This window comes from Agelaius phoeniceus, chromosome 4 (assembly GCF_051311805.1).
Source record: "Agelaius phoeniceus isolate bAgePho1 chromosome 4, bAgePho1.hap1, whole genome shotgun sequence".
NCBI lineage: Eukaryota > Metazoa > Chordata > Aves > Passeriformes > Icteridae > Agelaius > Agelaius phoeniceus.
In genome coordinates this window covers 64,860,905-64,887,593 of record NC_135268.1, presented here as the reverse complement: position 1 = coordinate 64,887,593, position 26,689 = coordinate 64,860,905, and the positions used below count along the sequence as shown (strand labels likewise).

The 26,689-nt window shown below is 39.6% G+C and overlaps 1 protein-coding gene across 3 annotated transcripts in view; it reads left to right on the top strand.

Annotated features, from left to right (window-relative positions):
• DOK7 (docking protein 7) overlaps positions 1-26,689 on the top strand; it is a 59,933-nt gene that overhangs the window by 14,321 nt on the left and 18,923 nt on the right. For all 3 annotated transcript variants that reach the window (XM_077177766.1, XM_077177765.1, XM_054633716.2), the window contains 2 exons: positions 6,864-6,971; positions 8,460-9,334. In XM_077177766.1, coding sequence (XP_077033881.1) covers positions 6,864-6,971; positions 8,460-9,334 — 983 coding nt within the window. The remainder of the gene's footprint in view (positions 1-6,863; positions 6,972-8,459; positions 9,335-26,689) is intronic.

Here is a 26,689-nt window from a genome sequence, read left to right as displayed (position 1 = left end):
AGTTAATAAGTGTTCAACAGGGTTATATTGCTGTTAAAAGGTTAAGATAATTGCAGGAAGGAAATGTGATGGACAAGATTAGATCTTTTGCTTATTAGATCATTAGATGATGTGAAGCTTGTGAAAATAAATGATGAAAAAATAGTTGTTAAAAATTAGTAAATGCAGTAAACATAAGGCTCAGTTCACATTGTCTTTCTCATGGTTGTGAGGCAGAAGTAAGTTAAATAATCAAGCAGAATAGCAGACAAAAGTCATTCTTGTGTGATGATACATGTTTGCATTCAATTAACTGGAGTGTTTAAAAAAAAGAAGCAAACAGAAAAAAAACCTAATAACAGAAACACAAAAATCAGTGTTTATGCTTAAAGCTTTGCTATTGAACACATTTTTCTGCATATCTAAAACTATGTGTGTATATAAATATATATATATATATAAAAATATATATATATATATATGTATAACTCCTAAGTCTTGTCAAACAAATTTTTGTCAAACAAAAATTTCTGTCTGGAAAAATTAAGTCCACAAACAACTATTCTGTTGTCTTTTCTTTTTCAATTATTATTTTAAATTTTAATTTCAGCACAATCTTTGAGGATTCTTTTTCAGAAGCATATAGGAATAAATATGCTTTCACATGTTAGTTATCACTTCTGGTGTTTGTGGGTTGTTGTGCCACATACCACAATCTCTTCCCTCCTTCAGGAGCTCTGACCTCACTGAGGTGCATGAAGTGGACGTGGAGTGTTCTGGGGAGTATTTGGTGTTTTTTGTAAGAGAAGATCTTTTTCCTGAGGTCTTTCCATTTCTCTTCTGTGCTTGATGTACTTGCCATTAAAATCTCATCCACATGATTTCATCTGATTTCCCTGGACAGGAGAAGTGTTTTGTCAAGAGTTGTGCTCATGTACTTGCAGACTCCTTTGCCTTTATTTATCCAAGCTACCTTGAGCCCTCTAACTTTCATTCCTGTGTATTTTACCCTTTTCCAGTTTGTTGTTTCTCTCTATGTACACGTTCCTTGGAAAAAATATTTGTTTAATGTTCTTTAGTTATTATCCCATGCAGAAGCTTGTACAGATCTGTTTAAGGCACACACAGATGTACAGTTCTGGTGATTCATCCATAAACTAATTTTCCTTATCAAGTATGTTGTTACACAGAATGTACTGTATTGCTTGAAAAGGTCGAGTCTACCAGATGCATACCATGTGTCAGGTATTGAAATTCACTCAACCTTTGAAAGCATCAGCTTGTAAACAGATTAATTATCTGTACACTTCAGGCAACTAGATCAAAACTTCCAAACTGGGGATTCTACCAAGAAACCTCTTGTCTGTGTAATTCATATTTACTGCATTGCAGAATGCTACACAGCTTCAGCTGTACTTTATGTATGCAATATTCTGCTTCTGTGCAATTTAAAAGCTTTTAGAGAAACCTTCTCTTCACAGTTTGCTACTTGAATTTGGCATCTTGCCTTTGCTTGTGCCTTTCCAACTTAAACATGAGATATGCTTGAAGCACTGTGGTATTTTCAAGCAAGGAAAACACACAAGGGGCAGATGCACAGAGAAAGAATGTAATGTGGTAAAAACAGTCACAGTGACAGTGTTGGACACCAACTCCCACAGCACTGATAGAATCTATAGATGTTATGCAATCAATGTAGTCTGTCCTTGTCTCTGTAGGAAGGATGAGTGAATGAAGCCAGTTGCTTCATGTATGAACAGCTCAACAATATGGTTAAAAGGGCTGCTGAAATATTTATGTGTTAGCATGAAATTAATAGGAGATGGTAGAGGTTTGAAGAAGACTGAAAAATGACCAGTTTTCTTACTTGCCATAGTGATTCTTAAACAAATGTAAAATAGCCAGTATCCAAATGGAATTTGTAAACTGGGTGTGCAAGGGGTGTTTGCTCAAGGACAATATTCACATCATCTTTTCAGGACTGTAGTTTTAAAAACAATACCTTATTTCCTTAAAAGCATGATGTTCTTATCATATATATCATGGATATATGACTGCTGTACATATTTTATGGTGTCATCTATAAAATATGCAATGAAAATCCAGTGCAGTGGAATTTATAAACTTGACTTACCCATACAAGTTATCACAATCTGGTCTAATCTCTCAGCAGACCAGCTCTGAGCATCCAGTCAGACTAGAGAACTCCTGAGATCCCCTCCAACCTGAATTATTCTGTGATCTTTTGAAACTGAATTAAATTATATTCTCACAATAAAAAAAAATAATTCTATTATGTGTACACCCAAAATAAATTGGAAGAGGAAAAGAAAATGAGTTGGTTTATGGTTTATTACTTGTTGTACTTATTTTGGGAGTCCATTAATTTTTCAAAATTGTACCACAATAGTCCTTTTGATATCTCCATTAACAAATTGGAGGTTTTGATTTGTTAAAAGTTGCCTGATCAGGTCTCATAACCCCCCCCCCCCCCCCCAAAGAATAGAAGATGGGAATGTGAAGGTCATGTAGATATAGGTACCTGTAGATATTTTTAGGAAGTGTAGTATTTTAAATAAAGGACTCAAATGGGTGATGGCTGTGGAGGGCTTGTTTTCCCCAGCTATTAGCTGGAAGAGAGCTGCTGTAACTGGCTACTAGTGTGATCTCTTTTTTTGTTTTTCCTTGAAGAGATATTTAGAAAACAGTCCAGAGAATTTACATTCTGTCTTGACAGAAGTCTAGATATGTAAACAGATTAATTATCTGTACACTTAGTAATGAATCTCTGATTGCAAGGTTTGTGATCTATACTGAACTGCATGCTTATTATTTGAGAGATGTTTATCAGGTGTGTGTTGAACTCCTTTTTTTCACTAGCAAGATTCATCAGTTGAATGCCAAACCCTGAGCACAGCAAAGGCCCAAGAGCCCGTCAGGGCTATCTTTGATCATTGGGCAGACCAGTACTCTCTATATCTGATTATGTGACAGTCTAGTCCTGCAGTCTGGAAAGACCCCAGGTGTGATGTTGATAGTCTGGATGCTCTTTTTTAATTCTGGAAACTTTATCAGGCTGCTTTGTGACTGAGTGGAGAGTGTACAGTTGCTGCTTGCTGAGGATCCATCTGATGCTCTTGCTTTTTGTTGGAGCTTGGTACACCTTTGGCCATTGCAAGACAGCTCTGTGGCTGCCTTCTGCAGTATTTGTACCAAATGGATCCTCCTCAGATTTTTAGGGCATCTTTTCATTCCTCCAGACACCTTACAAGGTGTGGAGATGTTAGCAAGAAGGTGAGGGTCCAGGCCTGATTTACAAATGTGCCTACAGTTACACAGGAAGAAAGAAAAGAGAGATTTTCAGCCTCTCTTATTTAATTTTGTTTAACAAAGTAATTACCCAGTGTTGCATTTTAAAGGTGCATGTAATCAATTAGGTGGCTGCTGACTGACTGGATACAATACATTTTTTCCTGACAGGTGCTTATTGAACAGCCCTGGAGCTTTGAATTACTATGACACTTTATTCATATGTTACCAAAATATTCTAAATCTCCCACGATGAGCAGCTGATGTGGCTTTAATGAATACCCACCAACGTAATGTAAAAATAAAATCTCCAGCAGAGGCATTTTTAGTCCAGCTAAATTTGATGTAATCCTTCCCCTTTGCCCCAAAGCAGTGTTTAAGAAGATTTCGATGACTGCCTCACACAGAAGATGATTTTCTTCATTGCAAGGGATCCATGTTTGATCGGAAAATGATTAAAAAAATTATTAATTGAAGGACCTGAATGAATCACAGGACAGGATCCATTTGTTAACAGTTTGGGAAAGGAAGGTACTGATTGTTCTTGGAGCTGCTCTCAGATGTTGTGTGGGCAGAAGCTGTTGGAACTTCCTTGGACAGCTGGCTCAGTACCGGTCATGCTGCTTCTGTCCCCCTGGGTTACTAACATGGCAAATTGCCACCCAGTTATTTAGAGGTTGTGTATAGGGCATGCAAAAACTAGAGGATGATGCAAACAAATCCAACTTTGTAGTATTATGGCCAAAAAATGTATTAGAAAAAGGGCTATCACAGCAGCACTCATGGGAGGTCATAGGTTATGAGGACTGGTCCCTAAAATGAGGACTGGTCCCTAAAAAGTGGCTGCCAGTGACTTCAATCCATAGTCAGATCCTGTAGGAAAATGTCCCAATTAGAGCTTGGTCATCTGTAACCAAGAATACTGGTACAAGAGTCTGTTACTTCTGGGGAATAATATTGTGTGTGATTTCCATAGAAGTCTGGCTTATTAGCAGAGAAGATTAAAGGTGAAACGAAGACTTGGTTAAGACTGATAGGTAATTACCTAAAACTTAGACTGTATGTTTGTCAAGTTTTGACGTTTTCAGTAGGTATTGTATTTCCTAGAACTTGCTGAGGAAGGTTTTTCTGCCTAATCTTTCACAAAGCTGGGTGATGAGTGCAGCACATAACTATGAACACAATTTTATACAAACATTTTATCCATAGGCAATCTTTAAGGGGAAGGTTAACCAAAAAATTTCCAGTTCTGTTGGACAGACAGTATTCCTAGAGGTTTCATGTTGTTGGGTGAAACCTGGTGTGTTCTGTAGCTGTGTAGCTGATAGGGAATTTGACTTCTGGAAGCTATTGAACATGTGAAGTGCAAACTTTCTGACTTCAACTTCCCTCCTACCTCATCTTGTATTTTATTATAATTTTACAAGATCAGTTTGATTTTTTTTAATTATATCTTTTGCTGTCTGTAAGAGGGACATAGTTTACTTAAAAAAACTAGTTATTGTGTAGGTGCCCTAGTTATATTCTGAACATCTGTATTTGTCAAGTAGTCATGTTATGAGGAAAGTGAAAGGACCTTTCCTACTGAGAGTTCTTTGGTGTGGGAAGGATTAGTGTCTGTTTGCATCTTTGTTTGACCAATTTGCTGATCTGTTATGACAACTTTCTACTCAAAGTGCTTGTGGAACATCTTTCTTGGACCTTTTCTGGACATAAGGCATTTAACTAGATACAGCAAAGTACTGGAGTAGAGTACCTGAAAAAATAGGCAGCAGCTTGTAACACTGTATGCTACTGAGAAGATCTTTGCATGGACATGTCTGGGTTGTACCACAGGTGCTGGTGGCCAAATGTTGTGTTTTCCTTTGGCAGAGGTCCATATGGAAGCACTGGGGGTTTCATTTGAGTAAGCAGTCACACAGGTTTGAGGTACTCAATGCCTAATATGAGCTGTCTTGCAGTGTAAATAGGAATGGACACCTAACAAAATAATCCACATCAAACAGTCTTATTTTCTGTCTGAGCTGGGACACTCAGGGGTCACAGACCCTGTTTGTCAAGGGCATTGTTGCCTTGTCCCTGTTAGAACACCCTTGGGTTCCAGTGTGTGTTGTTATAGGTGGATTGTGTATATCTTGGTCTTTCTGCTCATCTTACCCAGATTGCAGACTGCCAAAGATGGAAACCTCCTCAACATGGGAAAGTAAAGTTAGAAAGTTCAGCATTGTCATTTCTGTTCCTACCTAGGACAGGTCAGAAAGGGAATATCATTAGAGAGGAGAGATGTGGCAGTTTGTTTCTTGGGGCAGTTGATAATGTAGGGAGCTCCCATGGAGCTTCAGCTGAGCTGGCAGTGCTCCTTCCCCTGATTATGAGCTTGCTTTGACTGCTGTGTTGGCAATATCAAAACCAAGTCTTTTAAAACTAAAAGACCTGGGGTGAAAAGTGAAATTTTTCTTTCATTTTTCCAACTGGTTTTTGTTTTACTAACTCAATCACAACAATGTATAGCCTTTTTCATCCTCTTTTCCTCTCATTAAATGATTCAGTGTTTTTGTGGTTTGCTTCTGCTGCCCATTTGATCAGTTATACAAGAGTGGCAATTGTAAGGAAGCGACTCTGTTTTTGCTGTCATTAATTACTTTCCCTGTGTATTAATAAGAATTACTGAAGTTTCTGTTGGTGAAAAAGTTAGCAGACCTTATCTCTGCAACTGCTGAGCATGACAGACTCATCAGTGCTATTTGAAGGGATCTGTAAGGTTTCTCTGGGATAATGGTTATGACTACTTCCAACATCTGGTTTTATTGTTATGCCTTCTGGAAATAAAATTATTTAGAGGAAACTGGCCTGTTTTACTGATGAGACTTCCACATTCTGCTTTTCTTTGGTCTTCCTGCTTTTTTTTTTTCTTTTTTTGGAATATAATGAGCTGCCTTCAGTGAAATTATCTCAGCTGGAATGGCAAGCTCACTAAAATGTATAGGGAAAATCTGTAACAGTACATTTTAGAAGTTTTCCTAGCTTTTTCTGTATTAAACATGAAGACAGAGAGCCACCAGCTTGCTTATTTTATCTGTGACATCTGAACTCAATGATCGTCTGAACATCCAACTTGAAAGCAAAGTCTTATAGATGATCTGGATTGGAAGATGTCAGTTTAAACCCTCTGATTCTGCCTTTATGATGTAGATTTGTAAATTTCTAGGATGAAAAATTTGGTCTTTCTGAATGTTAAAATTCATAGTGAATCCAATGAATTCAGTACAGATTTGATGTAGGTCAGATTAGATTTCAAGTTCTCTAGACCTGCTGGATGCTACTTATTTCTGTAGCTATCAACTTTGGTGCTGTGCTCTTCAGTGTTCTGTCTACTACAGGCATTGGGTATAATCTCTGAAGAATCTTTTTTAAGTTACTGTGTAGCACATGTCCAGGATATGATTGAAGTCAGATTGTCCCATACATTTTTCCAATCAGCATTTCAAGCATAAGAATGTCTTTTTCTCTTTTTTTTATTTTTTTATTTTCCACGTTACCTTATTTATTTATTTATTTTCTGTTTCTTTTTAAAGATCCAAGTACAAACCCAGCCTATTCAGAAGAAAGATTGGCTCATGAAGCTTTGCAATTAGAAAAGCGTTTGAGCTTGCTGTCCCATACAAGTCGTCAAGGTAGCGGAGGTAAGAAGTATCTTTAATTAAATAAAAATACTATGTTATGTTCCTTCCTGTCCAGGCTTTAAAAGTTGTATGGCCTGTGTTATAAGATGTGGAGCTTACAAGAAAATGACTAGAGAAATGGTCAAGACATTTGATTTGGTATGTTTCTTGTGGGGCAGTTCTCTAACAGCATTGTCCGAAGTCCTTTGATGTAGATTGGAGGTTTTCAACTCAGCAGAGTTTTGAATCAAACACTATTAAACCAGGAAGACCATTTAGGATGCTGAGTCCTACTGAATTTTTGCATGTAAAACTTAAAAAGAACTGTCTGCATCAAATCTTATATTTGCTTAAGTACCTTAGTCAGTGCAGCCTGTGAGGTGGACTCACTTGTATGGTTCACACATCAGGCTTACAGCAGATTTTTACAGTAACACATAGGACTCCTGTGCTTTCCTCTGCTATCTGTACATGCCTTTTCTGGAGTTGTTAGTGTATCAAAGTAGAATTGGTGTCTAGCCCTGAATTTGTAAAAGAGCCTGTGCCCTGAACTGCCATTTGAACTGTTTAATAGCCAAAGTTAGATCATCCAAACATCTGCTTTGCTCTTGACTCTAAAGCCTACAAGCATAAAAATTGTCCTGTGAAGATCCTCAGGAGCTTAATTATGTGCTTATATACATGTCCATGGTGCTTTGGCCTAGACACTGCTGGGTAATGTGACTGAATTCCAGTGAGACTTCCTGAAGTTTTTCTTAATTTGCACATAGCTACTAGACTTAACTGAATGGATAGAAAAAAAAGAGACTGGATAGATAAGAATGCCTGATTTGTTTTTTTTTTAATTCAGTCCTTCTAGTCAGAAATCATGACCCAACTTTGTGTACAGTTTCTGACTTTGGGCTACAAGAAAGTGGTTTTGTATTTGTTTGGGTTTTTATTTGTTTGTGATGTTTGTATTTTGTCCTTGTGCTCTTTCATGCCAATGTTTAATTTTTCCACTAATATTCTGTCTTTGATGGCAGTAATTACCTGCTAAAATGCCTTTCTTGCAACTATTATTGAAGAAAACTATCTTGCAAGATAGACATAAATGAATCACAGAGGATATGTTTGTATATAGATATGTAAACATTTTTATAACAGTATTATTCTTATTTTTATTTGTACAGTGATGTATGACTATATTTTGGTACAGCAGCCCACTTAACTGTATGAAAGTAAAATATGTTTGAAAAGGGGAGAGCTTGGTGCATAAACTTAAAAAATTTAGCCTTGAATGCATGATGTTTCACAGTGTGGTAGGGTTATGGCAAGGTAACATACCATTGCATTTTATTTTTCCCGTGGGGCTGTGAGTTATTGCAGGAATTTCTGGCTTTCTGACGGCAGTTCCACTTACAAAAAGCAGATGGAATCTCTGGGCCCTTCCTGTTTGTACATACTTGCCATGCTTAAGTCTGTTGATTGTGTTTTAAACGTAGGTTGATGTGTTTCCTTCTTTTCCAGGAGATGATAGGAGTATTTCGAGCTCATCTTCAGATACCAGCCACTCGGATGTCAGCGTTGGGAGCAGGCTGACAGTGTGGCCTGAGCAGTCTTCAGCCAGCACCTCTCAGGAGAGCCATGGGCTGGCAGCTGCCAAGGGCATTCACCTGGGAGAGGAGAAGACCCTTCCAGAAGGGGCACGTGGCACCACCAAGCCCCCTCCGAAGCCCCTGCGGTCCAGACAGCTGCAGGAAATCGGACGTCAGAGCTCTTCTGACAGTGGAATAGCTACTGGTAGTCACTCTTCCTACTCTGGGAGCTTCTCTTCCTATGCTGGGAGCTTAGACATTTGCCATGGTGATGAGTTTGGATCATTGCTAAGCTTGCCATTGAACTTTCCTTCAGATCAGAGTCTATGTACTTGCCCTCACGGTGAGTCCCAGAGAGGTGTGGGATCAGAGTATCAGGTTCCCAGCTCTCTCAGACACGTTTATGATATACCCAGGAGTGTGTTACAGGCAGCTTCTAAGGAAGTGCAGCTGAAGAGTGCAGATTCCACACTACCCAAGGACCAGGCCCTGCCAGCTCAAGGTGCCAGTGACCCAAGACTGCTGCTACCACACTTGGAAGCACGGAGGGGAGCTGAGCACAGCCAGCACAGAGGGAGGCCTTCATCCTTACTCACAGAAAGCAGCAAGGACTCAAGTGATGAGACATATGTGGATTTTGTTTCAAGGTGGTCAGACACAAAACCACAAGGACAGGTGTCAGACTCCAAAAGTAGTGAGCTGTCACCACCTGGTGGGGCCTCAGCTGACCCCTGTGACACATGTAGCCCCCACCTTGGGATGACAAGAGCTCTTTTTTCATCTTGTCCAATCTGTGGTGGACTAAAGGTAAATACCTAACACTGAGCGGATGCTAACGAGCCTTAGTTAATAGAGCATGATTAATTTAAAGTTACCTAAGTTGTAGGTCATAAGTAATATTGTTTCCTTTATACTCTGAACAGGTAATAACTTTTTCTGTTGTTTATGCTGAAATGGAGAGGATTAGCACATGGTTTCCTCAAAATCTCTGCCTAGTCAAGGAAACACTCAACAATATAGACCACAATCACTACTTTAAATTGGCCAATTTTGGCTTTGGGTACATGTAAGTGAAAAAGAAAAGTTTTTCAGGCACTGGATTTGTCATATAATGGCTAGGAAGCATGGAAGACACTGACCTGTCTTGCTGTGAGTATTTACAAAAAAAGAAGGGAGGTCAAATAGTATGTGCTGCTCTTAAGGAGATCTGAGTGCAGACTTTAATTTTATTGATGTTTTCCTTTTCTTTGTCACTGTAGTTTGAACATGCCTTGCACAAGAAGCCAGGTTAGACCAGTTTCTCACTGGGGTAATACAAGATAGTCAAGTCAGCATGACAGTCTGGTTCTGTGACTGCCCAATGACAGGTACTCTAGAGCAGGTACACAAAATTTCACTAGCAGCCTACAAACAGGACAGTTTATTTGCAGAAAAATTTATTTTTTATCACCAGTCATGTAAAGACTTAATACCTAAACTGTGGAGATTCACTTGCCTTTCCAAACACATTTGCCAGTATCTAAGACTTTGATATTCTTATAAATTCTTTTTGGACCTGCTATGTTCTTGCCTTTTTATGGCAGTAAGCTTTATACATTAATTATACATTGTATGAAAATGTATCTGATTTTATCCATGCTAGAGAAGATTTTTTTTTGTGAATGTGTTGGCTAAACTTGAAGAAGTTAAAGCTGCTTGTATTAGTGAGCTGTTGAAAGGCTGGGAAGGTTAGAGGGAGTGCTTAATTTAGGGAATGTGTGAAGCAAGGATTCAGCAAGAGAGACTTCTGCATGAGGGATTAAACACTGCCATTAGAAGTGTGTGCATTTCATTAAATATGAGATTACATAAACCACTGCTGTTGAAAGGGCTTGAATGCCTTGTAGGTGATGAAAGAAAAATTAAAAGGTTATAAATTTGAGGGATTGGTTTCTTCTCATGAGGTGTTCCATGCCTTTGCATGGTTGAGTGCCTTCACATGTTTGCAAACTGGAAAGCTCTGTCTGCCTGGGCCACTGCACAGCCCCATCACAGCACCCTGGCTGTTCCTGTGCCATGTGCCTGCAGCACTTGGCAGGTAGGGAGGCACTTGTGGGACAGGTTTTCTAAGGCTGTGCTCAATGGGATCAGTGATCTTCCAAGGCCATCCTTGCCAGCCACCTGCACCACAAGCCCTCAAAGGCCTCCAGCCCCATTCTGGAAGCGTGGCTGCAGGCAGAGGGGTGCACATCTGCTGTTGGCTTCCTGTGACTGCTCCCTGTAGTCAGGGAGAATTTGGGAAAAATGACCAGGACTGATTTCTGGAAGGGCTCTGCTTTGGGGTTAGAAAGCTTAAAAGTGGCTTTGCTATAGGCAAGGAGGAAAGAAATAATTCAGCTACAATTAACTCACATGACCTAAGTGTTTCTGGGTGATCAGAATTGTTGGTTTAGATGTGAATTTTTCAGATCTTACCCTGGCTATGTGGGGAAGATGGGAAGCTGAAAATGAGTGTTCCCTTGGATATCTTCAAAATCATGAAAAGCTAAATTATGTCACTACAACTGCCTGTTGACCCCAATGACATAAATACCCACATCTTTTATTACAAAGTGATGCCAGGTTTAACAGTGTTTCTAGCTGTCCTAATAAGTTGGCAAGAATTTCAGATATTGTCTATACTTAAATTTAGTGATAAACACTGGTGCAACCTTCTTCCTAACTTTTGTTTTAGCATGAGATATGCACATCTGCTTTTTTTTTTATAAACCCATTTATGAGCAGTCACGAAAGAAGTCTCATTAAATGGAATGATTCATGGGTTTGTTTTTACTTTTGAAAGAAAAAATAACCCTTTGATGCACTCTCTTGAACTGTCATGAATGAGTTATTTTAGCAGTATTTAATGGACGCTGTCTTTGGCATTTCTCCTGATGAGTTCAGTGAAAGCACAAATCCATAGGCTGTAACTAAAAAATAATTATTACTCCTTGTACTTTGAACAGAATATATTTAAGCTAGGGCCAGGAAGAGTTGATTTATGGGTTGATGAAAACACCAGGTTTTAATGTTTATTCAAATTCGTGCTCAAAAAGCTTTAGTGTGCTGGTGTTTGGAGTTACTTTGCAATTTTGAGTTAAGCTGTTAATTAAATTGCGTAAATGGCCTTTAAGTGCCTACTATTTAAAGTGACCCGAGTAAAGTCTGCAGCAGTAATTAAGGCTATAAGCATTTGTTTGTTTTGTGCCCTTTGACACAAAAGGCACATGGAAGTTCGGCTTGGGCATGTCTCCTGTGCATGTTGGAGTTCAGCATGTGGAGGGTTGGAGAGAGGTTGCAGGATGAAGATGGGCATGGTGGGGGTCCTGATGGGACTGACTTGTTAACAACCACCTGCTCCCCTAGTGACAAGGATGGTGATGAAAACAGGGAGAGCAGACCTGGGAAAGTGCCAAGGCTCAAACAGAAAACAGGGCAAGGAAGCCTTTCTGTCACTCTGCATGAAAAATAGAACCAGCATGAAAAGAGTTACTAAATATTGCTTCTATTACTTGTCTATTGTATCTCAGACACTGGGGGTTAAGAAGCAAGCATGCAGGGTGATTTGCTTTTTGTTGTATGTAATTGTGCTGTGCTCAAGATGTCCTTTACAGATTTCCAAGGTGTGCTTTTGCTATGTAATTTGACCTAGATGATTTCAGTGCTGTAGATGATTGCAGAGGTGAATTAATTGTCTATTGTAAGTATAATTTAAGCTCAGAATTGATTGTTACAATTTCTGAGTAAGCTGTAGAGATTTATTATTAGACTTTACTTATTATGTTTTTAACTACTTAACTAATACTAATTTGATGAATAGAATTTCATTGTATGCTTGTTGCTCTGTAACTTCCTTTGATGCTATAGTTTGAGAAATGTCAACTTTTTTATAGGGTTTTTTTTTACACCACCATTGTTTGTAAATTTTCTTAGAAGTCTGAAAAATAAAATTATTTTCCAACTGGTTTTGTCCTAGTCCATCTGAAAAGTTCTGGGTTTCGTTTTGCTTTGCTTTTTGTCCCCTGACCTTCTTCTTGCAAGTTGAATTAATATGGAGTGTTTATGGCTGTCTCTTCATGCTACTTAGTGTTATACTTAAATAACTGTTGACAGCTCCAAATGTGCTTATTAGTAGGAATTACATTTATGTATGTCTAGCTCATGCTAAACTCATATTTATGTCAGTGGGAGTTCTTATTTGTGTAGAAATATAGTCATGAGTGCTGCTTTGGTAGTTAACTTGCTATGATAGAGGGGAAAAGAAGTTGTGAGTTTGTGTGTGGCTGTTGTCATCAATCTCTTTTGGTATTCAGCCACCAACTTGAGTTGATGATTTTAAAATACCAAGGCCTCCTTGGGGACAATATGGTCCCAGATTAGGACTAATCTACCCAAATTCTCTGTGAGTCACCACAGTGACTCTGTGCCTCAAACTTGGAATCTCCCAGCATGTCTGGAGTAAGGGGAAATACAGAAATGTGATGGTCTTCATGGACAGAAGGGGTTTTGTCAGGCAGCAGGATCCACAGCACTGAGGGGCTGAGAACCCTTCCCTACTCAATCCAGAGAGGCCTGGCAGCTGCCTTGGGAGCACGTGGATCTCAGGCTAAGTGAGGAGTTGGTTTGGCTCGGTGGTAGGATATTGAACTCTTTCAGTCTGTCCTGTAGAAACTGCTTTATTTTGCATTACAACTCCACAGGAAGGCATGTCCATGCCTTGAGCAGGCTCTTTACTGCTGTGCTTGATGCTGCAGCCCCATGGCCTCCTTTCAGGGCTGGTTAATCACCTGCAGCCTTGTTGAGTGCAGAGTCTCTGTGTTCTAGAGAAACTGTGAATATCTCTGTGTCCCTTGTGCACTGTAGACCAGGGAGAGAGACTAAGCCTAGGGAGGAGCGCAGCTGATGTGACCTCAGGCAGAGAAGGGGCTTCAGCTCTAGAGCATCCTACACTGACTTGCCTGGTACTAATTTCACCAGGATCATGAGCAGCCTGTCACTGGGTTGGGAATATAGCCTTAATCTTCCAAATCCTGAACAAAACCCTTAACCCTAGAGTTAGCTGGTGTTTCTCCTGTCATTGTAGATGCTCCTTTTGAAAGGGGTGAAAGACAAGGCCTGTAAGGTGTTAACTTTCTTAGTGAAATCTGAGAAATGGCAGCTGCATGACTACATGGCCATATCTGTGTAACTGAGAATGTTTTAATTTTTTTTGGCTTTTAATCAAGTACTTTTTCTAATGTAGTACTAAAACAGATACTAAAGAAATCACAATGTACTGTTACCTACAACCTTAATTTAGCTATTTTTTTTCTGTTGGGAGTCATTACTTCTTTCCCCAGGAGACTGAAAACCTTATGTGTTTATCTTGTACTGTGTTTATTTCCATGCTTTCTCTGACAGTGTAGGAACATGATTATTTGTAATTGCACATCTTTTACTTCTCTTTTTTTACAGTACTGATGTGTGGTGCTGTAACATTTTATGTTCCTCCCACCTTTAAAAAAGCTACAAGCTGTCTAAATTCTCAGCTGAGAAGGATGCATTTGTCATCTTCTAGAGCATTGTTGCTGCTTGTATTTCTGCTCTAATCTCAGAGCTCTGGGCAGTTGGGCAACACTGTCAGAACTATAACAGGAGCAGTTTGCACTTCAGAGGAGCCTGGAAGTCAGTTGTCATTATTGACCTGAATGATGTGTTTGTGAGGTTTCTGGATCTGGGTCTTGCTGGCTTTTTGCATGAATTAGAAAACTTGCTGTTGTGCTCTTTTCTTTCAAGCTTTAATTCCAGTTGTTTTTCTGTGAGTCCTGACTGTGATACGTGAACCAGCAGTGATGTGCATCTCCCAGCACGTGTCACCACTAAATGAGGTGCCTGCACTGGACAATGATTTGCCCATCTGGCATTTTACTTACATTACAGTTATTGTAAAAGGCTCTGAAGGCTCTGAAATTTTTACAATAAAGTAGTGTTTTTCTTCAGACTTTTCAGAAATTCAAAAGCCTCTTATAGCCCACTAATGTTCCCACAGTATCTTTCTGAAATTGAGGAGACCCATGATCATTGCTGCTCTTGACAATGAAATGCAGTCATTTCTGGAGCTGGAGAAAAGCACCCAGTGCTGTGCAGATCAAAGATGAGCAGAAGTGTGTTCTCCAGTTGAAGCTGACAGAAAAAAGGGGCCTAAAACAGGTGGATGTAGTGTCAGGCTTAAAGCTACATTTGTTTTGTTTTCCTTACTGTAGCTTTGGCCAGGAGCCCAAGTCTACTGTAGAGATGATCTCCATCCTCTTGATCTCATCTCCCATCCAGGTGTGCTCATGCACTGTGTAGAGATATTGCTTAATGTCAGCTTGCAGGAAAGGAAGAATGTTTTTTTCTTCCCAGTTCCCCAGTTAACTTGTCCAGTATTTAATGCTTCTTGGCAGCTTTCAGGCTTCACTCCCAGTAACCAAGGAGAGACCCAGCTTCCTTTTCCATTGCTGTTGCTGGTAGGAACTCACATAAGTGACCCAGCTCTTCCAAAGGTGGGCATGGAGGAGGTCAAGGGTAAGAATTTGGATTTGAGATGTCACAGGAACACATGAGACATGCCAACCCTCCCAGGGCAGTGCAGATCTGACTTGCTTTGAGCCCTGTAGAGGTTACCTTATCTCTTGTCTAAAAATCTGTACTCGGGTACTCTCCATCTCTCATGAAAGAATCCTCACAAACTTTTGTGCAAAGACTAAGGGTTTTAATCTAAATTTGGAATAATAAGAGTTAGCACATCCTGGGCTCTGGCACTAAGGGGAACAGACAGCCTGTGGTCTGTAATGGGAAAAGGGGTGCCTGCCACAGAAGCACTGGTGAGTGAAATGATAGCAATGTCAAGAGAAGAGAGCATCTTTCCTTAGGTGAGGGCATGCAGACAATGTAGCTCAGCAGAATTCATTCTTCTGTACCAAACAGAAGTGTTGCTGGATTGCTTTTCTGTCAGAGAGCTTTGGAGATCTTGATAAACCCCATTATTGACCTTCTATCCCCATCACAATGAACAAACGAGAAAATTGGCTTCCTCCCCTAAATAAAATCAAGCTGGATAATAGCTTTTATTATTAGTAATAATAAAATGTAATGATGGCTACTTCTTCCTCTGTTAGGAGCAGTAGCTTTTCTGAAGAGAGAGAAAGAAATGCTTTGAAGGAGGAGTCATATGACAATAAAAGCTGGGAAAAAAATTCCCTTTGGAATGTGGGGTTTGTGGGGTTTCTGGTTTTGATCCAGCTGTAAAAGAGACTCTTCAGATTGCTTGGAATGTGGCCAAAATGAGAAAATGGAAGGCTTTTTTTTTCTTTTTTTCTCTTTCTATCTTCCCCTTTCCTGCCCCCCCCCCCCCCCCCCCAAAAAAAAATCCATTTATTTCTGGAAAAATTTAACAGAATCCTACAAAGTGTTAGCTGACACTTTCTATTTTCATTTTCTACAAGGGAGGAAATAAAATTCACCTGCAGGGGATGGAAACTCAGGAAAAGCATAGTTGTAAGGAAAGCATAGATTACATAGAGCTGAACTCAGGGGAAGTGAATAGCTCCAGTAGCAGCCCTGGATTAAGATTCCCAAGTTTGATTCCCATATGGTTTATCTCCTCCTGGAAGATCATAAACAAAGTTACTTTCAAAAAACCTCAATTCCTTGACTTGCATTTCTGAAAAAATGTTTGTAATGTCTGCCAATATTCTATTTTTAAGGTTGTGCATTAAAAAGACTTGCAGGAAATATTTTGTTTTGATTAACAGTCAGTGATATCAAAGTAATTGCATGGCTCAGAAGGAACTGGCGAGTGTCAGTAGGATAGCAATCACTTAGGTGGGATGTCTGGAGGGCTGACAGCAGCTCCCTGGGAGTAGATGAGAGCACTGAAAATAGATGCTCAGTAGGGGTGTGACCTTTCCTACCAACCTTTTTTGACAGAGCCACTTAAAACTGGAAGTATGCAAATTAGAAGGGTGAAATGTGTTCAACAACAATAAACAAGCTTGTCCACAACTCAGGACAAGAGATAAGAGTGGAATTAGTTTTGGTAATTCAAGATTCCCAATATACTTATTACTTCAAGATATCCATGGAAATTCTTTCAGTCTGGCTGATAACACATCAGCAGAATAACAGTGAGTTGTAATTACTTGTAATCAGATTATATCTGAAGGTGTTGGTTGTGTTGTGGTGTAGGCAAATGTTTGTCATATCCAACCTTATTCCAAGTTACAGTACTTTAGTCATAAAGAACAAATAATTTTTCCAGCTATTATGTTTGTGAAATGTAATAACACGGTAACAACATCTTCCTATGGGTAATGCAATTTTGGGATTTGTTAGCATGAAAATGTGTGGCAACAAATCTACTGAATAGAAAATGGTTTATTACCTACTCCATTGAACCTGCTCCATGGTTTCATTGTACTGAAACCAATTTGAGAAATGAATCACTGAAATATATTTATATGTTCAGAACTGAATGAATGCTTCCCATAGGCAAAGAAGGTAGTAAATGTGCATAAGCCATTCTGATAGAAAAATGCCTACTAGTTTTCAGGATGGACTGTTTTTAAAGTTCCTTGAGATTTTATTTATTGCTTTATTATGCAGAGGTCTGAATGCTTTTGCTGAAATGCCAGGGAACTTGCCTAGAGGAGAAAGGAGAGGGAATTCTCTAGAAGCCCATAAGGAAGATGAGAGTGTCAAATTTACCTCTCATGCAACTGTACAGTTCTGACCAAAATGTCCCTCTGAGTTGAGCAGAAGTCTTGTGCAGACTTCAGCTCCTTTCCTTTGACACTCCTGGAAGCAAGGCCACTGAAATCAGTGTAGCTAAAATGTTCACTTCATTAGAGATTGGGGCTGCATGTGAGTTAAAATAAATAAGATGAACCTTTGATATTTAAAACAGGCAGATTTCAAACCCTGTCCCATAGTAGAAGAGTGGAATTGACTGCTCTGGACCTGAGGGAATACAGAAAGAATCCATACTGCAATCTGGTGTTCTTGCTCTGCCTGACTGAGTGTTGAGTGCATCTGACAAACCTGCCCACCATGCTATAAAGCTGCTTGTCTATAGCAGACAGGCTGCTGGCAGGGGTTTGTGATGGCAGAGGGGTGTTTTGGGCACTGTCTCACTTTCTAAAGAGAGGTAGGCAGCTTGAGATTTGGACTGATGCAGGGATTTTGTGGCAGGGTTTTCTTGTGACCAGCTTACCTCACTCTATCTGTGATATCTGTATTTCTTTCTCAGGGCTGTTGTCTGATGGGATGGTGTTTCTACAGGACTTTGGATCTTGAAAATTCTGTCCAAGTGCTAAAGATTATATTAAATGCAATGTTGTCCACATGGCAGTGAGAGAGACAGAAAATTTGTTTGCCTTTTTAGAGAACTGTGGACAGAAAAGGAAGTCATTAATGAGAATTGCTAAAGGAAAAAATCAACCTGCCAGGATGAAGCAGCTGCTCCACAATTTTTGTTTTAAATTGTGGCAAGTCTATCAATAATTTTTATAACTTCAACAAATAGTTGAAAGCTGTTTTCTATTTAATGAAAGACCACAAAGCAGTGGCTCTGCATAAGTTATTTCAAAAGATTTTTTTTGTGTGTGAAATTGAGCTTGAAGAATGGTGTCTTTCAAGAACTGCAGTTATCAGAAAAAAGTTATGAATGTGGGAGCCTTACACTCAGTTGATTCAGAAAATCTGAGACTGAGGACATGGCAGTTGAAGATCAGTTCTCTCTAAGAACAGGATTAGCCAGAGGGCTGAGTGATTTTTTAGCATTCAGAAAGGTGCAAGGTGTCAAGAGCATGCTTGAGGATATGCCTGGACTTCAAGCCAAGTTGCAACAACAGAGGGAGGAAAAAACTATGCTGGTATTATGTTTTCTCAATGTATTCTTTTAAAAAATCCTTATGGAGAGGTATATTGCAAAAAATCTAATTTAGCAAATTTTTTTGGGTGCAATGACTTTTCCCCCCCCGTTTTTCTGTTAGATCAAAAGCCATTTTGCCCAAACAGGGATTAGGTAAAACTGGGCTCTTTCCTAGCAGGGGGTGTGGGAGCAGGTGACTGCAGGGAACTTCTGGAGCAGTATTTTTGGTAGCCACTTAACCCAACTGAGTTCCCATGGCTCTGGCTAAACTTAGCTTTGAAATGTAGGAACTCTGGGTAAGAACCAAGGTGAACACAGTGAGACATCAGTTACTTCACCTGACCAACTGAGTAAGTCTTTTTTAAAGTGTGAAAAAAGCTATTTTTACCAGTTGCACACAAACTTTTCTGTTCCACTCCTAAAAGACACTGCAGAGAGAAGTGCTTCCTTGCATTCTGGCCATCCCTGCTAGTGTAACAACATTTTGTGCCTTGAAAAACTATCTTCAGCCAGTAATTCAACCTGTGAGTGTAGGACAGAAGCGTAGGGAAAAATGTTATGTGGAGCTACTGTTTTTTTTTTTCTGTTCCCTCTGGTTCAGCTCCAGTGAAATTTGATGCATCAATATAACAATGCAAAATTTGTGTATGTGTGTCAAAGTTAGACTGAACTTCCTCGGGTGGGATGAGGATGTTAAGGTCAAAATAAATGTGATTAATATGATAAATGAAAGCCAGGATGTGTGAGTGAATAGCAGTCATATATAGGACTTCTAGGCTGCAGTAAAATGCCTTTACTGCATGCAAGCTCTGCTTGTATGTCCTCCTTGGAGTTATCTTCCATGTCTTTCCCTGCTTTTCTTCCAATAACAGGGTAGATGAAAGAAAGCAGACCTTGGGACTTCCTCTGCAGAAGTTCAATCCCACTCAAGTTCCAAAGTGTAGATGGAAAAGGGGCTCTAAAGCTGACTTTGTGCTCCCAAGTCTTGTCACATGAGGATAAAGGGTTATTTGCAGGATAAAATGCAGCAGCCAGCTGTCAATCAACTAAAATGACTGTTTCAACAGCTGGGAATCAGTGGGACATGAACTCTGGCTGTGTTTCCTCTCCCCTAGCCACATCCTCTGCTGTAGCCTGGATTCTGTGGAATCCTCTGCTAATTCAATGCTGATTGGGAGCAATTCTGGATGTACTAGAAATTTGAGCCTGGAAAATATTAAGGAAATATAAACCTTTTCCAGATCTGGTTTATTAGAAGGACAGAGAAGTGCTAAGTGGGCTATATCAGGGCTGGTAACTGTATACTTGAATCCCCTGTAGCACAAGGAAAACATTTCCAGAGGAAGTTTGCTGATTCATCTCATTCCTGGAGACATGAAGTCAAGCAGAGCACACGTGCTATGGAGATAACTACTATAGGAGACTTTGGAGAAAACTACAGATATAATTGTGCCTGATCATTTATTGCACTGCTCTCTGATACAGAAGAAGCCTGGGAGCAGCCCCCATGGATAGTTAAGTTTCTGTGTCCTTTGAAGCTGTGCAGCTTAATTATAGTTTCATTACTTTTGACAAACCATAATTTCAGTGATGGGCTGAGGATAAAGAAAAACACTTGTCTTAATTTTACTATTTTGAGCTTTTCCTCCCTTATTTGTCCTTCTCCTTCCATCCATTTCTTTGTACTGATGATCACTGATTATCTTGTTAATATTTTTTCTGGGAGAAGTTGACTAACTATAGCTCTAAATGTGAGGTTGAAAAAGGAGGAAAATGAATGTGAAGATCATATTGCAAGGCTTTCATTTTTGTTCTTCATAGGCCCATAATTAAGCCCACTCTAGTTCTCTCATTGTAGATGCACAGGTTATAACAAGGATTCTTTTCTCTGTGTCTTTCTGTGGAATGGGCTGGAAGGAAGGAATCAAGTAACTAGTCTAATGTAAATTGGCATAGCTCCATCAGTTACAAGACAGGCACAAGTGTATTTTTAGTGCCAGCAGAAGATAAGCTCACACTGTGGAACAGCAGTCTTTGGGGAAATAGAGGAAGAAAAAGACTTTTCTTAGGGTTTTCCCCAGGTGAATGTTTCAAAATGGTAATTAAAGCTTAACTTTCTCTATCTGTAAGAGCCTATAGGGGCAGGTTTAATTTGCCTCTAAGATCTGAGATTTCACTTTGCCAACTTTTGAAATGTTTTCGAGTCCTTCTCTATTTACTGTCACTGCAGCTGTAGAGTTGAACTCTTTATTTGCAAAAAGGGATCCCTTTTCTTCATTAATAGCTGGCCTGGATTTTAAATCTTGTTGCAAGCAGAAAATTTGGGTAAAGGTATGCTTCATGCACTTTTGTGTGTAAATTTTCCATAAATTGCTGCTTTGCTAACCACAAGAGCAAGACCACCTGAATCCCTTTGTGAGCACATGTGTCCATAGGTCCATATGTTAATGATGATCCTTCTTGTTTATTTTCAGCCTCTCCAAGCCTCCTGCTCCATAGTACTTTTCTACTGACTGTGACTACCTTGAGATGGGTTAATGCTCTGACTCAGAGCTCTGTGGTTTCTATTGGGCTGTCTGTTCTGAGAAAATGTACAGCAGTACTTCCCCCTGGCCAGGTGTTCACAGGTGTTTCTGCACAACTGAGGTGCTCAGTGGGGGCACAGTCACTCTTGTGAACTTTAAAATGCAAAGGGAGAGAATCATGTGAGGGGTTGCATCCCATCTGTGAGCACCTTGCCTCTCCTGCTTGTGTCATGTGCTGAGCAAGAAGAATGAGCTGAGAAGCACACACTGATTGTTTGCACAGAGTCAGATCTGGTTTTCATACCTGCTTGGGCCCATCTGAGCCTCAGTTTCAGTGTTAGGGGAGTTTTGCTGGAGTCTCCGCCTTATGTGGTTTCCTTGGGTGCAGAATGAATGGAAATTAACAGATCTGTTGTACAAGGAAGCTCAGACTATCAAATGTGGGGAAACTGAGTGTATTCTCAATAACAAATGTTCTTGCAGAAGTGTAATGCTACCCCCTGTTGGAATTTGGGATATATGAAACCAGAATACATGGAATTGAAGCCTTTGATTTTGTGTACATTACTTTGTTTCCATTGCACCTGACAAGACTTAGAAGTACCAGTCTCTCTAAAAAAAGTATTTTTTAAACATAAATAGGAAAGTTTTTTTTTTTCCTTCCAGTTACCACTGAATTAAATTTAAAATATTCTTTCATGGTGAAATACAGCTGCAGGCACAAATGCCTGTCATTTTACTGTCTTTCTATAAGAACACAAATGTATAACCTATTCATGTTGATTTTTATTGTTCACAAGCATCTCTTCATAAAGCCCTTGCAACTTCTAAAAGAGAAATGCAGCCTCTCTCTTTGCATGGCTAAAGCTACAGTGTTTGCTGTGATTCAGGTGCAAGCTGAGGAAGAGCATTTGTGCTCACCTGTCTAAATGGGACTGGCTAAAGCAGTGCTGTGGGTGCCCTGCTGGACATGGAACAGCCTGGAAAAGTGTATTTGGTCTCTTGTGCATTGGCATTGCAGCAGGACTTTCTGTCTCTGCCTCAGGAGAGCTGAGCTGAGCCATGCTCTGGAAAAGGGAATGTAATGTTTCTATGAAAACATCTCTAAAAAGCTGACAACAGTGTTTTGAATTGGAAAATCTGCTGTGTGTCTTAATGCTTAAATTAAAAATTGTTCTTTTCCATAAAACTGCAGAACATCATCTGCTCCTGTAAATCAGGACAGCTCACTTGAGGAGTTGGGGAGAACAATGTAGATGATTCTAATTACCTGGAATAATTAGTTGTCTTTATTTTGGCCCTAAGAATATATGAAATACTGAACTTCAGATTATATTGGGGTATTGGCCTTTGTTCTTAGATCTCACAGTTGGAGAGAAAGCATTTATCATTTCTGAGCTGAGTGTGGTTTATTTTAATGGCAATTCTGTAAGGAGTCATTCATGCCCTGAATGGTAGAATGATTATTATGGGATACCTGGTGAAAGATGAGGCAGTGAAGGCTGAGGTTAATGCATTGCATTATGTACCTAGCATCATTTCACAGGTGTGTTTGTTCAGGGTTCTGTGCTCTGAAATCAGGAGATGCTGTGACCGTTCAGTTTGAGGAATATATCCTGTGTGTTTTTATTTTTCATGAATAATTGTTTTTAGTTCCAGTCTTCTAACTCCTCCAACATTCTGCCTGTGTTTATTGAATACATTGGATTAAAACTGATTTCAGAGGCAATTTGCTATCTCTGGTGTAGCCATTTCCTCTGGCTGGTGGAATTCTTCAGCCTGGTCCTGGCTCCTGCTGTGAAAAGTCCTCCTGTATCATGAACCAGGGGTGAAGTGTTCTCTGACTGTACTTCAGTTTCTTGTGAGGTCTCTTCAGAATCTTGGATGAGCTCATCCCTTCAGCAATATTCATAATTATTAGTGTCCATCTTTCCATCTGAGTTTCTTCTACAGCTCTCCCTAGAGGGTTTGCTACTGCAGCCTCTCTCTCTGCAGATTGTCACTATATTTATCCCTACAAAACCTCTATGAAATAATGAAGGGCTTCTTCTACCTGTATGGAAACCAGTGCTTCTGAATTTTACCCATGGTTAAAGAGGACAGACCCTCAAATTCACAGAAGTATTAAATAGTTTTGTTTGACCTGGAGCCATCATATCAATCTTTGAGAAACTCAAGCCTTATGAAATTAATTAGAAATGGTAAGACAACCCCGAACCCTCAGTTTGACAGAGGTGGCAGAGTGTCTTTATTTTATTTATGTGTTATAACTTGTAGTTTTGGGCATGTCTCTGTAATCACAAGAGAGCTGATATTGCTGTTAGGACAGTTTAGGGGGGTTTGGTGTTTTGTGCCTTTAGACTTTGCTGTTGACCTGGGCTGAGTGTTACTGCTTTGGGCCAGCTGTACATTCTCCTGACTTATATTTTTGTCTAGCAAGTATGCAAGCTTGGCTTGTAGCAATGCCTGGAGACAGACAAAAACAACATTGATGTGTTTACACCAGGTATTTTATATGCCTTGGATGGTATTGCATAGCTGCTTCCTCTGGAATACTTCTGTGCATATTGAGATATGTGTGTGATGTTGAGAGGATGTGGTTTAGGTTGGAAAGTTAAGCTCCTCAGTGTTGAGGAATTGACAGATTTACTGTTGCTCATGCCATCTTGATTGTAGCCACACATGTGTCTCTCTCATGCAGTGAAGGAAACAGATGTCCCATGGAAAAACTGGTATGTGACCATGTAATTGCATTACAGTGCAGTTGTTCAGCACACTCCAGTGTGACTGTCCAGTGTGCAGTAATTCTAGATCTGGTTTTGAAAAGGAAAAGACAAGAGCAAATCATGTGCCTTGCTGCTGTGTCAGTTTCCCTGTGGGCTCATATATTATCCGTAGCAGAACTTGAAATTTGACCCTTCAGTGTTGCAGCTGAGACTCGACCTTGTGAATTTCTGCTGCCTGGCAGGGGGACCCAGCTACTGGCTTTTGTGCTAGGGAACTCAGCCCAGCTTCTCTTTGTGTCCCATGAGTGGACAGCTTCAGAGGATGCTCCAGGCAAGTTGGGTCATTTTGGGAGGTAATGATCACGTTCTGATGCTAATGGTTGTGGTCTGGGTCGTGTGACAAGAGGCTCCTGGCTGCAGGCAGCTGGGAAGCCCAGAGCAAGGAGCAGAAGATGCCTCTCAACAGAAGCATAAAAAAATCACAACTGCAGAGGCCTCTGTAAAAAACATGAGAAGATGGTGAAACAAATATGGACTAGAATTAAACAATACTTTTGGTTGTTTCTCACCTCTTGTTTTTTAAACAAGACCTGTACCTTGTTGATAAGCAGAGCTCATATATATATATATATGTATATGTATATATATATATGTATCATATATGTATTGTATATATATATTATACATATGTATATGTATAATATATATGTATATATATTATATGTACATATAATGTATGTATGTAATATATGTATAATGTATGTATATTATATATGTATATAATAAATATGTATATATTATACATATATATACATATATATATAATGTATATTTTATATATATATAATAGATATAAATGTGTATATATTTTATATATATATATATATATATATATATATATATATATATATATAAATAAAATGTATATTTTATATATAAAATATAGAGCGGTATATTTTATGCAGGGGTATATTTTAAGGGGTATATTTTAATGTGGCACAGCCCACGGCTTGCCAGTGGCACTGAAATTCCCAGCTTCATGCCTCATAAAATAGCTGATGTTTGGGCTTGGCTGAGCAAGTGGAGATGTTTCTAAACTGACTTCAGCAATCCTTCTGTAGTTGGCAGTGGGCTTGTGACAGATGAAGCTGAGTAATCAGGAGTTTGTGGCTGAAATTGGAGCCCTGCACCAATGAAACATGCTATGGGCAGGAGTTTGTTTCATTTGGAGCTGTTAGGAAGGATCATAGAGAAAAAATTTTGTATCCTTTGTTCTGAACCTGATCAACTGCTGGGTGAAAGAGCCCAGCAAGGCAGATGACCTTTAAAGGTTGCTCTATGTGCCTGTTTTTGTTGACCTTTCCTAGGAACTTTGTTTTTCTTGTGGCAGCCTAAGCATTCAAGCTTTAAACTTAATTATGATTTACAATAATAGAATAAATCAGTCTTTAATCCTTACAAGAAAAGTACTAGAACTGTCAGTTTCATTAGGGACTGGTTCCTTTTTGCTGAAATACCTGATCTTTGCAGAACTTTTTCTCTTCCATTTTCTAAAAGCACTTTAAAGTTTTTTTTTTTTTTGTGATGCTGATTTCAAAATCTTAATTTAGGATCTCTCACTGAGCCCTTTGCTCCTTTGTGAAGTTTCTGATGGTTCAAATTTATTGTAATAAACTATATTATGTGAGTGTAATCTGCTGCCTCCCTCTGCACACAAACTATGTGAAGCAGTCAGAGGGTTGTGATGATTTCCCACCAGTTACACACAGCAGGCAGGAGAGGGTTTGTTCATTGTTGGAGAAGTCTGCTCACAGTTCCTGGTTTTCAGGGACTCAGGGATTTTGAGTCATGATTTTCATGGTTTCCTTTTGAAAAACTGGATATTTTGTGTAGCCTTGTTACTACATAATAGCTTTAGCATAAAGGGAGGGAGAGGAGAAAAAACAATCTAGATTATCTCCTCTGCAAAAATGAAGCATTTGACCAATGTTGCAATCAAGCCTTCATTTATGAGTGCATTTTTGGAACGTGCAGAATAAAAATCTCACAAAGTAAATACTTGCTTCTATTACTGTCAAGTACAAAGTCCTGTTTCATAACAAGACAAATCTGGGAGCCTCTCATTTATGTTGAGCTTTTCTTCTTCACGTTTGAGGGCTCGGGTCGGGGCAAAACTTCAGATATGTGCTTTGACTAAAGCAAGAGAGACCTAAAAAGCACAGACAATTTTGTGATGCAAGGAACCTTTAAAGGACACCTAGTTTAACCCCTCTGCAGTGAGGGGGAGCACTTTCCATTAGGTCAGGTTCCTCAGGGCCCCATACAGCCTAATCTTGAATGTTCCCAGTGATGGGACATCCATGACTTCTCTGGGTGACCTGTGCAAGTGTTTCACCACCCAGTCTAAATCCATCCTCTTTCATTTTAAAACCATCACCCTTTTTCCTATCACAACACAATCTGCTAAAAAGTCTGTCCCCATCTTTCTTATACTGTAAGTACTGAAGAGCTGCTCCAGGTCACCCTGGAGCCTTCTCTTTTCCAGGCTGGACAAGCCCAACTCTCTCAGCCGTTCCTCAAAGGAGAGGTGCTCCAGCCCTCCCATCATTTTCTGTCCATGCTCTGGACCTGCTCCAAGAGGTTCATCTTCCCTGTGCTGAGAACTCTGACTCTCAGTAGGCGCAGAATAATGGAGCTATAAAAAGCTGCCAAACTTAGATGATCTGAAAGAAAAGCTTTATTTCTAAAGATACACAGAGGGAATTACATAAGCTGTGGCTGATGGAGGTGTGTCTGAAATGTTGGCACAGTTATCAGGTGACTGGCATTTCATTCCTCTTGCCAGTGATGATGGAGCCCTGCTCAGCATTCAAACCTACAGAGCTTTTTCTTGGAAGTGTATGTTACTCCTTTTTAGGAGGCAAAATAGGAAACAAAAATATTTTGGCTCTGTGAAAATGCTTCGTTAATACTGATCAGTTCTCCATCATAGCCAGTAATG